Source organism: Chanodichthys erythropterus, chromosome 10 (assembly GCF_024489055.1).
Source record: "Chanodichthys erythropterus isolate Z2021 chromosome 10, ASM2448905v1, whole genome shotgun sequence".
Taxonomy (NCBI): Eukaryota; Metazoa; Chordata; class Actinopteri; order Cypriniformes; family Xenocyprididae; genus Chanodichthys; species Chanodichthys erythropterus.
In genome coordinates this window covers 32,110,770-32,125,067 of record NC_090230.1, presented here as the reverse complement: position 1 = coordinate 32,125,067, position 14,298 = coordinate 32,110,770, and the positions used below count along the sequence as shown (strand labels likewise).

The 14,298-nt window shown below is 33.6% G+C and overlaps 1 protein-coding gene across 1 annotated transcript; it reads right to left on the bottom strand.

Moving 5' to 3' along the window:
• Nucleotides 1-992: 992 nt before the first annotated feature.
• On the bottom strand, nucleotides 993-5,269 carry tmed2 (transmembrane p24 trafficking protein 2). The gene is made up of 4 exons (XM_067398954.1): nucleotides 4,965-5,269; nucleotides 4,266-4,458; nucleotides 2,792-2,899; nucleotides 993-1,977 (listed from the first exon to the last, which is right to left on the bottom strand). Exons 1-4 carry the CDS (start codon nucleotides 5,142-5,144, stop codon nucleotides 1,853-1,855), a joined length of 606 nt encoding a protein of 201 aa, XP_067255055.1. The 5' UTR covers nucleotides 5,145-5,269; the 3' UTR covers nucleotides 993-1,852.
• Nucleotides 5,270-14,298: the final 9,029 nt, after the last annotated feature.

Genomic DNA, 14,298 nt, shown 5'->3' with positions numbered 1-14,298 from the left:
CTGCAATGAAACCTTGACCTTCAACCGATTGGAGGCCATTGAAGTCCACTATATGGAGAATAATCCTGGAATGTTTTCATCAAAAACCATAATTTCTGAAATATTGGTTGAAACATGTTTGTTTTCATGCCAAGAGTTCAAAAGATAACATCCATCCAATTTATTTGAGAAAAAAAGGTCTGAAAATGTTTTTTAAAAGAAAGAAAATAAACATTATAACCCACATACATGTTTTTATGTTTATTATTAGGCTGAATTCATATAAAATTCTGCCAAACTTCCCATACTACTTCTATATAGGATGTCTACTTCATAAATTGTATGAAAATAATGAAAATATATGGTTCAGATCACTCAAACCATATATGGAAGTGGCCTTTATATGGTCAGTAATGGAGCTTGGTTGTCATCTAGTGAAAAAGTGTGGTACTGCACCCAATCAAAATCTTACTGAAAGCTCATTTTTTGAGATATCAACCTGAAATTTGGAACACAACTTGTTCAGATTTTTGGCTTTGATTTCCTTACAGTTTTAGAGTAAAACTTATTTTAGATCAAATATATTTTTACATTTTCATAAACTTATACTTCTATAACTATTCTTACATAAGTTATTTCACTTCTACAGTAATCTGCCAAATTTCATCTTTAAAACAAGACCAGCATTATGTCTATATTCCAAAGTATTCTTGAATTACAACCATTTAATTTTGGATAGTGCATTTTCATGTCTATAAAAAAAAAGTGGGGGTGACAGTTGATTTTTTTTGTATATGACCTAAACAATAAAATTATTAGGCCGTTGAATATACGATTAGTGATGAGAAAAGTAACACGTACTACGTGACAAATAAATTCGTTAAATTGGACTAAGCGCAAAAATGAAAAGAGTCGACGTTTAGTTATATATATATTATAACAGATAAAAAAAATATACAGCATGAAATGTTACATGACACTTCAATGGTAAAAAATTATTTAAAAAAAAAAACACATTTTAAGAACATGTTTCATGTTTATTAAATCAAATCCATATTTGACATACATATTCATTGAACTTCAGAAGTTTACAGTTTTATCATCAGTTTCCCAGTAGTCTTAGCCAAATAATTTTGCATTTTATTTATAAGAGTTGGTTTAGACAACAAAAACGGTACAAAACTACATAAAGATCTCCCTGTATGAAGAAACTGAAGATAGAGAGAAGAAAAATAAATTGGGCCTACCCTTCCTAAACATTTAAAAACACACCAGAAAAATCTGCAAAAGTAACTAAGCAGTCATTTTTATCACTTTACCAGCATCAGGTTTAAATATGTGCCATGGAGGTTGTTGGCATAACTAAATGTGATAATGAGCAGTGATTATGGCATGAAATGTGTTTGCCGTGACAGTTCCTGACATTTACGTCAGTGGCTACTGTACTGGACTTCCCATTTGCTCACAACAATGGCTTTGTTATAGCTTAATTACAAAATGCTATTTCAAACAATCCTAAAGCAAGTTCTTTCATTGGGGGAACACCATAACATCACCTTTACTTCATTCTCGTAGTAATGTGCAATTGTAACAGTACTGGAGAAAAACAAGCAAAAAAACAAAAAAAGAAAGATGCCTGATCCAAATAAACGTACACAAGTTGGGCTAAAACAAAATCAATTAATTAATTTGTTATCGAACTTGCACCCTTTACCAAAACAAACAATGAAGAGATTTACAAGTGGGGCAAATGAAAACAAAAGGACTTGTGGACTAGCGAACAACCAAGTTCTTCTGATCTCTGTTGAATTGGACGTCCAATTCGTGAAACTGGTAAATCACATGTGACTCAATGTGTTTTTGTTGAGGGTTTTTATACGACTCTCCGCACTTCAAAGAATCTCTTCAGGTAGTAAATCTGTCCGAGGGTCATGGCCACCAGCACCAGAGCCTCAAAGAAGGACCACAGCACCACCCTGCTGTTCGTGTTGTCATTGACTGGAGGACAGAGACAAAAATACACAGTCAAAGGCACGTTTAAAGGTGAAAAAGAGAAATAAAAAAAATAAAAAATAATAATTCAAAGGTCATATAAAGATGCATATTTCTGCTGGTTTCATATTCAGAATTTAAATATTAATAATAATTTAAAGGCCTTTTAAACATGCATATATCTGCTGGTGTCATATTTAAAAAGAATATTAATAATAATACTAATAATAATTCAAAGGCCATTTATACATGCATATTTCTGCTGGTTTCATATAAAAAAATAATTTAAAGGCCATTTAAACATGCATATTTTTCTGGGGAAACGTAAAAAAAAATAATTCAAAGGCAATTTATACATGCATATTTCTGCTGGTTTCATATTAAAAAAAATAAAAAATAATAATAATTAATTAATAATAATAATTATTATTTAAAGGCCGTTTAAACAGGCAAATTCCAGCTGGTTTCATACATCAAAAATGTATAACAATAATAATAATAATCATAACAACAATTTAAAGGCCATTTTAACATGCATATTTGTTCTGGGGTCACAAACTTTTTCACAAAGTCATTTAAAAATGCAAATTTCTGCTTGTTTCATGTCAAAAATGTAATATTAATAATAATAATAATTTAAAGGCCATTTAAACATGCATATTTTTCCTGGGATGATAAAATGATCTTTCGACATAACTTTCAAAAAAACATTCCATCCCATCATTTAAAACAGACGGACACAAACTCAGAGCTCATCTAATTATGTTAATATCAAATAATAGGCTGGTTGATCACATGATCAGTGAAGAGGATGTCTTACTTGCACGGTGTATTCTCTCTCGGACCTCCATGTATTCCTGCTCATGTTTGACCGCCGTCATGGCAACCGCCAGCTCGTTGATCATCTCCTCCAGCTTATTCTGATGAGCTGGAAATAAATTAATAGGAATTTACTCCTGGTGATTGAATCAAATAAATTGCGGCATATGCAGCATGCAAATATAACACACCAATTTTTACAAACAGCAATATACAAGTTTGTAATCACATAACCTCATATTATACATGCACAAGTTGACAGGTCATAAACAGCTTTAGTTATTGGTGCATTAATAAAAACGTGTATATATATACACAGCATAAACCCAGAATGGACAAATCAGGCAATGGGAACCTCAAATAAACCTCTCCTTTCCATTCATGTTATGTCTTTAACACAAAACCCATAGCTCACTCTTCAGGTTTAACCCGCATCTTTATACGAGCACACGAATCAGTTAATGTTCAGATCATTTCTTTACACACACAGGTGAAAGTTTAAGTGTTAGATTGAAGTTTAAAGCTCAACCAATGTTAAAAATCTGCTATACAGTCTATTCCTACCATCCCAGCTGTCACCACCTCCTGGAGAGGGAAGAAAGTCACGTTAGAAGTAAAAAAAGATTATTTTTTAAATTATTTTGGTAAATACATTAGCTAATATGACTAATAATGAAAACTAGTTAGTTAACATCTTCGTTAATTTTCAGTTTTAATACATCTAATATATTATTAAAATATTGTTAATATTATTTAATGGACTTAAACTAACAATGAACAGTCGTAATTTTATGAACAAACACTGGAACAAAAGTATTAGCTAATGCATTAACTAAAGTTACCTTACTGTAAAGTGTTACCATTATTTTTCTTCAAATAATTAAAATAAATTTAATACTTTTTCTAATATACAGCAGTGGCCAGAAATGATGTCCGGAGGAGATATCAGTTTTTAATGACCCTACAAGTTCAATTAAACCATCAAAATATGTTTTTTAAATATGAGGGAAGAACAAAACACTAAATTTGGTTCAGGTATTTCACTGACAATAATTTGGCAAAAAAGGCAAACTACAGCTACAGATTTTATTTTACACTGCATACATACAAAGCATACATTATTTTTGCACGAATTTGTAAAAAATGATGCTGCCACAATTTGTCATGTTTCATTGCATTATTATCACAAATAAAACCAAAGCACAACTCCGCAACATGCTTAAAATCTTTATGAAATTTAAATAATATTTAAAAAGATGTCGCTTTAGGCCTCTACTGTACAATTTATAGCCAATTAAATATTTAAGAACTAGCCAGAAAATATTATATTCATTACAAAAATGCACATTTCCACAACTTTATCATTGCATTTTCCAGCTCTCTGATATTCCCAGGTTTTCGGTGAGCGTGGAAACCCTGCCATATGGTGCAAAAGAGACTTCCTAGAAAAAGCTTGCGTCAGCTTCTGCTCTCACCCTCTGTCTCCATGTCCTGTCCTTTGGGCGCCTCGCCGATGTCGATGGTGAACATCACGATCTTAGGGGTCATGGTGGACATCTTGTTGCTGAAGCAGAACTTGTAGGTTCCGTCCATATGGGCGGCTACAGAATACTTCCCGCTGGACTCACGGTCTCCTTTATAGATCTGCTTCCCGTCCGGACCTGTTATCTGATAATGACAAACAACACATTAGATTAAATTAGAATAAACCTCAACTTTAACTTTAACAGGTAAATGACAGGTGCTCCATCTATCTATTTATATATTTACACCGTCTTTACATCAGTTCCTGCCTCAAAAAATGACAGTACTATGTATTTATATGGTACTTTAGTACAAGCAGTACTAAGCAAACTATTGGATTACCATGATACCAGAACCAAAACACCACGGTAATACCAGAGTATTTGTTTTGCTTAACTACTATCTAAGCAAAATAGCATAAAATAAAACCACACCACTTTCCCTTTAACCTTGACTCGTCTAAATGTTATCTAGACAATACATTATAAGCTCTAAATAATCACTCTCAACCAGTAATTCACTTCCGGCTCCATCCACCATCTGGAGTGAGCAGACAGCGATAGCTGCAAACACCCTATAGCGGCTGTTTATGGTCTACTATATCTTTCTAATGACATTTAATAATATTATACGTGTATTTCAATGCCCACCTCCACGTCGATGTCCAGAAATCCTCCTTCGGCGACCTCAAACATCAGGCCCATCTTCGTGCCCGAGTTCACGCGCTCATAGAAACACTCCTCCGCGTGCGCGTCTATGCTCACAAAATAGCCGCTCGCCGTGTAAGACAGCGCGCAGAGGAGCACGACGAGTTCCGAGAACGTAAACATGTTTGGTGCGGTGTACTAATGGAGGATAAAACCCATAAAAGAGAGTTTACGCCGCACGGCACCGATAAAGGCGGAGACTGACAAGCGCTAGCTGCGCTACTGATGATGCCACGTCAAGCTTTAGACGAGCCGCCCGATGGGACAAAAAGGTACCGGAGGCAGTTCGCGTTTGGAAAACAAAAAACTACAGCGGAGCGTTATAGATTTATTTTATTTTATGTACTAATACAATATTTATTGTGTTAAAAAAATAAAATCACTATAATTTAACTCAGAAAAAATGTTAGATGTTGAAATTAAATAGGTCTAGTATGTTATAATTAGGGCTGTCAAACGATTAATCACGATTCATCGCATACAAAATAAAAGTTTGAGTTTCTACAATGTATGTGTGAGGGGGTTCGAAACACGTTATTGTATTATTAGAGCTATATTATTACATTATATTAGTGTTAGTATATTGTTATTATTACTTATATTAGTTATATTATATTATTATAATATTACATAGATAAGATTAGTTGGATTGCTTTGGATTTTTTGACTTGGACTGGACTGCTTGTTGATTTGGATTGCCCTTTTGGATTTGTTTGCTTTTTTGTGACCTCTTAATGGAGCTAGCAAGAAAGAGGAAATCCTCCCTTGTCTGGGAGCATTTTGAAATGGCTGCTCACAATAAGGTATGTGTAATTGTTATATTTTACTGTCTTAATTTAATTATAATCCTCACTATATGGCTGTATGTTTCATGTCTATTATTTCATGTTTCAAGGTGCTGTGCCTGAAGGAGCTGACATACAGCAGTAACTCCTCCTCCATGCTCAGGCATTATCAAGCACTGCAGAAACTACTAACAATCCACACAGTACTCAAAGTAATACATAATATATATATTTTTTTCTTTATTTAAATAAGGTGAAAGGCTCCTATATAATTATTCTTATAATTATTTAAGCAGTTAATTAAAAGTAACTGCATTTATTTTTATCCACGGCCTTTGAAGGTCATGGTTGATAATAAATACAGGAGGCTAAGGAGAAGGCCAGAGAGCAGTTGCAGAAAGTTAGAGAGTCTGAGTATACTTTATTGTCCTTTTTCAGGAAGTTTGTTATGGACTCAAAGCTGCAATAATACACAATTATACATACACAACACACAAACAATAAAAAGAAAGAAAGAAAGAAAAGATCAGTAATAATAATAATAATAATAATAATAGTAAAATTACATCTTACTATTTAAAATATCAATAGATACAGGTAAAAATTATTTTTACTTTTACAGAGTGGGACTCTATAACGTTTCCCTGATGGAGAAAGTTGATAAATTGGGAATAAAACATGATTGGGATCACTCACTATTGTCTGTGCATTCTTAAAGACCAATGATTCATAAATTAATTGAAGTGATGTATATTCTCTTACCCCTATAACTTCCATTGCAGTTTTAACAAGACGTGCAAGCTGTGATTTTAATTGAACTGAAAGATCACCATACCACGTTTGCATCCCATAATTTAATAAACTACCTAAGACTGCTTGATAAAATAATTGCATAAATCTCTGATTTACACCAAACAACCGAAGTCTTCTTAAAAAATGCAGTCGTTGCTTGTAGGTATCCACCTGTTTGATGGTATGATCATGAATGATTACTAGACTGTAATCACCTAATCCTTTAGGGTCCACTATAATTTCCTTAGTTTTTGAGACATTTATAATAAGATGATTTACATTACACCACTGCACAAAATTCTCTATTTCAGACTTATATCCTGATCTTTTCCTAACAAACTTAAAATTACAGTGTCATCGGAGTATTTAATAATATAATTATTCTTATTTCAAGTCCAATTTAACAAGGCAGCTGGGTGACAGCCTGGTCCAGAGGGTCAAAGAAAATGCTGTGAATCATTAAGTGTGATGACCATACCCACATTATTGGATCCCAGATTAAAAAAACTGGGATTCTTAAGCCAAGGGAAACTACAAGAAGCAGTATCAAGATTAAAATCAGAATGTGCTACTGTAATCAGAAGTTCTGGTGCCCATTCTGCTTCCACCAATACACACCCAACTCAGCTGCCAGCCTCTTCAGAAGCAGGTCAATCAACAAACAGTGATTAGTACTGTGAACCATTATTAATGGGGTTTTTCTCTTTGTACCTCTATTATTAGGTGACCTTTGGCTGGATAGCACGGTCGATCACAGTAAAAGGAGCCAAAGACTATAGAATAACACAAGACGTGTCACTATTGTTTTGAATGGGAGAAAGTGTAACACGCAATATGGCGGAATAAGTCCCGCCTTCTAAATAAGAGCCAATCGCCGACTGGTAAAGTCACGCGTCACTTCAGCGGCCGTTAGACGCGCGCCTCCGAAGAGACGCGCATTTAGGTCTGCGCATGCGCATTAGCTTGATCCAACCTGGAAAATAGTTTTTTTGTCATGATTCGAGCGTTTAGAAACTAAATTTATGAGCCGGTTGTTGTTAGATTTCATTGGTGACTTCATATATGAAATTTAATCGTAAGGTTGGCGAACATTCAAAGAGATTGCATGATGCCCAGGATGCCCGAGAGGCGTTTCAAAGATGGCCGCCCAGTGAAATGACTTGTCTTTAAAGGGACTTTGAAGGAGCTCAAGTGCAACAGCAGATGCTACTGTTGAAGTGGACCGATATTTATTGGAAGTATATTGGCCTCAACAGAAGCATCTACATCCTCACTTATACCAGCTTGCACTGGCATTCTTATGTTCCCCTGCATCCTCTGTTCCTTGCGAAAGGCTCTTTTCCCAGGCTGGAGAGGTTTTGTCCAAGAAGAGGAATCGTCTAAACCCCAACACACTTCAAAAAATTCTGTTCCTCAATAAAAATCAATTATAATCCTTCCTTCACTGCTCTGTTGCGGTTTGCAGTATTACACTCCCTCCACAATAATCACTGTACTCAACACAGCATCAATTTTGTTGTACATACTGTCACTATCCAAACAATTTATGAATAATTAATTAACTGTCTGTGTGTGTGTGTATATGTTGTTTTATGGTGCTGAATTATTTACACCTTCTACCTTATTTTAACTTTTCTCAGGTTAGGTAAAGAAAGTCAAATCTGCACTAATTCATAAGTAATTGAAATCTCATACTCACAAAATAGGTCTGCAGAAGACTTCTCCGTGGTCTGTTCAGCTGAGTTTAGAAATCAGAGACTTATGGCTGGCGAGCTTCTTAGTTATAAGAAATATAGTTTTATTGATTACAGATTAAGTAGTTTACATAAAAAACACTAAGTAAAAAAATCAAATCAAATCAAATTACAGTAAACACTTAGGTTACAAGCGTTTGTCCGCAGGAGGACCCAACACCGGAGAGGCTGTTCATCAAGAAGCAGCGTCTGACCTCTTGCACAACACAAACCACTGATGTAATGACACATAATAATCCCCTCGTAAATCATCAATCCTTTACAGTCAATTGGTCGAATCCAAAATCCTGGGCTGTCATAAGCTCTGGAATGAACTATAGAATTTGCTTATATAAAGCCCGCTGTTTCCTTGTCCTTCTCCTTTGGGCCCTCCTTTGCGATGTGTCGCCTGCAACACATCGCTTCAAGGTAATACCTGCTTTTCTATCTAATACATGTTTTTTCCTTTCTAATCTACAAACAAATACATTATAATAGCAGTTGTTTTATATTCTTTAATAAGTGCTCAATACATGCTTTAATAAAGGTGTTACAATACCAGTTGTCTTTCATTCATTGTCTGGGTTTCCACATATCGATCTCCAATTTATCAACATTTTGTTTTTATACAAAAGTTATTGCTCATATTCAATTTCCAATTTATCAAGAGTTTGTTTTTAATTGTTGCTATTCCGGTCAATATCTCAATAAACATTTTTAAAAAAAATTAATTTCTGTTGTTGTGTCTTTCTTTTTATTAATCTACTATTCTCATAGATAAAAATGTAATTTCAGTATCAAATTTGCATTATTCTAATGAGACAGGGTGTGGCTATCATCAACAGTGTGAGACAGTTGTCTCTGCACAAGTAAAGTCAGTCAGAGAAAAAGATACAAATTTTATTTTATACCCAGGCAATGCACAAATTTCTGTTCAAGTCATAGGCTCAGGATTATTTCTTTGCACAGTAGCTATGTGTCACTAGTGAGTAATACTGAATGAAACTTCGAATTGAAACTTTTCAGTGAAGCAATGGGTTGCGAAGCCTCAGTGCTTCATGAGGCTTCATTTGTCCATCACCAGTCATGTCCACTGGGTGCCTTGCCGATGTCGATGGTGAACTTCACGACCTTAGGGGTCATGGTGGACATCTTGTTGCTGAAGCAGAACTTGTAGGTTCCGTCCATATGGGCGGCTACAGAATACTTCCCGCTGGACTCACGGTCTCCTTTATAGATCTGCTTCCCGTCCGGACCTGTTATCTGATAATGACAAACAACACATTAGATTAAATTAGAATAAACCTCAACTTTAACTTTAACAGGTAAATGACAGGTGCTCCATCTATCTATTTATATATTTACACCGTCTTTACATCAGTTCCTGCCTCAAAAAATGACAGTACTATGTATTTATATGGTACTTTAGTACAAGCAGTACTAAGCAAACTATTGGATTACCATGATACCAGAACCAAAACACCACGGTAATACCAGAGTATTTGTTTTGCTTAACTACTATCTAAGCAAAATAGCATAAAATAAAACCACATTACATTCCTTTTAACCTTGACTCGTCTAAATGTATCACTATCTGCATGTAATTGATTCCTGACTGTCAAATCAAACTAATTCAGTACAATTCAAAAATGTTTTGACAGTATTTATTGACATGTAAAATAGAACTGAACAAATATGTATGACTGTAGATATAATGTTCAAAATAAGAGAAAATAAACAAAAAATTGTGCATGTTCAAACTTAAGCATGTTCTGAGTTAAAGGTGCTAAAGAAGATCTTTTCATCGACTGAAAAACCAAAGACTGTTACTGAGTTTTTGAAATGAGCGAATGCGTAAGAACAACTCTTTGCTCTTTGAAGGAACGCCTCCCCAAACTCGTAAACACTCGTATTGGAACACAAGTGTTTACCACCGGCATTCGCTGTGTCGTGTTAGTGGATTCATTATGTCGGACTCACCGCAGGTAACTCATAATCTGCAGTTGTTACTCCTGTCTCCTGACAAAAACATTGCATGCGGCGCCTGTGGAGTGTGGAAAGTTACTAGAGCGCGCAGCCGCACTCGTCTCTCAAAAGGAACGTAACGGCGGTGATTGACAAGCCAGAGGGCCAATCGTTTACGCGATGATCGCGTAAACGATTGGCTGATGTTTTTAAGGCCCTACCTCGTGCACAGATGATGTATATTAATATTATTCCTTTCAGTGCACCTAATAAATAGTCTTTTATCAGTTAGTAAAGACAGTTTCAAGTAATATTGCAAAAATGTATAAAACAAAACATCCTCTTTACCACCTTTAAGTAATTATGAATCAACCGCTCAGTCTATTTCTAGCTTGTACAGTATGTGTGCTGTTTTGATTAGAGTCACTTTCCAAAAGTTGCCAAATAAATGTTAAAAATTGCTAAATGTGTTGCTAGGTGCTTTTTGGAAAAAAAGTTGCTAGTGTAGTCTGAAAAGTTGCTAAATCTAGCAACAAAATTGCTAAGTTGCTAAGTTTTTTTTTTTTTGGGAACCCTGTGTGTAACTTGCCCCAGGGATGACGCGTTTTTGTAGGCAAAACCCGGAAGCGAGTTAGCATTTTAGGACTTCCGGTTCCAACGCCGTAAAGTCTATGGGTTTTTTGAATGGGTTTTTGCTAAATCGCCTGAAATAAGGTCTGTGGTTAACAAAGCCTCTAAATACTTTCACGTTTTGATCTATGACATAAAAGTCGTGAGATAGCCTACACAATACTGACGTGAGTTTAATACGTTTAAAAAATATATAGCATGTTAATCTCATATGGCATCACATCCCACATTCAAGCATGTTATAACTAATCCTGATCGATTAAAATGATTAAACTAAGACAATTAATTTCCAACACCACACTGTACACTACTCTCAGTCTTTGCATTAAAGGATTAGTCCACTTTTAAATAAACTTTTCCTGATAATTTACAGACCCCCATGTCATCCAAGATGTCCGTGTCTTTCTTTCTTTAGTCGAAAAGAAATGAAGGTTTTTGATGAAAACATTCCAGGATTATTCTCCTTATAGTGGACTTCGATTGGGCACCAAACAGCTGAAGGTCAAAATTAGTTTCAGTGCAGCTTCAAATTGTTCAACACGATCCCAGATTAGAAATGAGGGTCTTATCTAGTGAAACCATCGCTCATTTTCTGAAAAAAAAATTGAAAATGATATAAGTTTTAATAATAAGCTCATCTTGAACTAGCTCTCATCTTCTTCTCTATTTGAATTCCAGCAGTGTAGACACTGCTAAGTGTATTACTGCCCTCTACAGGCCAAAGTTTGAACTAATTTTTATATGCAATATACTAGTTCAATAGTATATAACAATTAGTTCAAACTTTGACCTGTGGAGGGCAGTAATATGCTTAGCAGCGTCTACAATGCTGGAATTCAAATAGAGAAGAAGATGAGAGCTAGTTCAAGATGAGCATTTATGATTAAAACTTATATAAATTTTCATTTTTTTTCAGAAAATGAGTGATGGTTTTACTAGATAAGACCCTTATTTCTCATCTGGGACCGTGTTGAATAATTTGAAGCTGCACTGAAACTGTAATTTTGACCTTCAACTGTTTGGTGCCCATTAAAGTCCACTATAAGGAGAATAATCCTGGAATGTTTTCATCAAAAACCTTAATTTCTTTTCGACTGAAAATAGAAAGACATGAACATCTTGGATGACATGGGGGTGAGGAAATTATCAGGAAAAGTTTATTTAAAAGTGGACTAATCCTTTAATGTTGCAACAACACAATAACACTGTGTATAATACACACTTTATGATGATGACGACAGGAAAATATGAGTGAGAGATGACTGAACCTGTTAACTGTCACCCCCACATTTTTTAGACATTAAAATGCACTATCCAAACTTAAATGGTTGTAATTCAAGAATACTTTAGAGTATAAAATATGTTTTAAAGATGAAATTTGGCAGATTATTGTATAAGTGAAATAACTTATGTAAGTGAAACAGAAAAAAAGTTATAGAAGTTTAAGTTTATGAAAATGTAAAAATATAATATTTTATATTTTATATAAAATATATAGGTATTTTACAAAACACATTTTACTCAAAAAAATAAGCCAAAAATCTGAACAAGTTGTGTTCCAAATTTCAGGTTGAGCTTTCAGTAAGATTTTGTTTGGGCGCAGTACCACACTTTTTCACTAGATGACAACCAAGCTCCATTACTGACGCGCCTCCATTTCCATATATGGTTTGAGTGATCTGAACCATATTTCCATTATTTTCATACAATTTATGAAGTAGACATCATAAAACAAGTAGTATGGGAAGTTTGGCAGAATTTGATATGATTCAGCCTCTAATAAACATAAAAATAACATGATTGTGGGTTATAGATCGCCGCCACAATCATATATTTTTTTTTTCTATTAAAAACATTTTCAGACCTTTTTTTTCTAAAAAAATTGAATGGATGTTATCTTTTGAACTCTTGGCGTGAACACAAAAATGTTTCAACCAATCTTTAATGATTTTTCATGTTCATCGCTATTTCAAAATAAAGGTCTGAACATGCCTTATGAGTATGAAGATATGCTTGTTGCAAATTGATAAATTACTGCTCCTCTGATAGTGTGCACGTTGAGATGCAGATGGTTCTGATCGAGGCTATCTATCACTGTAACCGGAAAAACTTTTAACACTGCGTGGATCGTTCCGAAAGCCAAAGAACCGGAAGTGTGAAATTGGCCTATTAATCACGATTAATCGTATACAAAATAAAAGTTTGAGTTTCTATGTGTAATTAATTTGTACATATAAATACACACAAATTAATGTATATATTTATGAGAAATATTTTATGTACTAAATATTTTTATTTATATTTAATGTAAATAATATAAAAGTATAAATAAATACATATACTTGTAAATATTTATCAAATATATACATGAATGTGTTTGTATTTATACATACATAATAATAAAATACAGTACACCCACATATATTAGGCAAACTCAAACTTTTATTTTGTATGCAATTAATCGCCCTAGTTATAATATATTTATCCACAAATGTAAATGGGCACCACAAAATCCTTACTTGTTTTAAAATAGAAATTGGTCGCTACCTTTATTTTTTTTAAGCACAACAAGAAATAATAAAGCACAAAGATGCCACTGATATGCCCCATTTGTAATATTTTCTTTATCTCTTCTATTAATTTTACAGTGTGTTTGTCTCAGTATTGTGTAATTAATATGTATATATAAATACACACAAATTAATATATATATTTATGAGAACTATGTTACTTATGTACAAAATATTTTTATTTATATTTAATGTAAATAATATAAAAATATAAATAAATACATATACTTGTAAATATTTATCAAATATACACATGAATGTGTTTGTATTTATATATACATAATAATAACATACAGTACACCCACATATATTAGGCAAACTCAAACTTTTACTTTTTGACAGCCCTAGTTATAATATGTTTATCCACAAATGTAAATGGGCACCACAAAATCCTTACTTTTTATTTTTTTAAGCACAACAAGAAATAACAAAGCAAAAAGATGCCACTGATATTCCTTATTTGTATATTTTCTTTTTCTCTTCTATTAATTTTACAGTGTGTTTGTCTCAGTGTTTGTTTTTAACAATTTCCATTGATTATTAATTGTTCAAAACATTTGTAATTTATTGTGGCTAGTTGGAGAATCCAAAATGCACTTATACATTCATATAAGTCAATTTTAATTTTTGAAATTAAATAGGCCTAGTATGTTATAATTAGGACTTTCAAACGATTAATCATGATTAATCGCATACAAAAAAAAAATGTGTGAGTACTGTGTGTAATAATATGTATATATAAATACACACAAATTAATATAAATTTTATTTATATTTAATGTAAATAATATAAAAATATAAA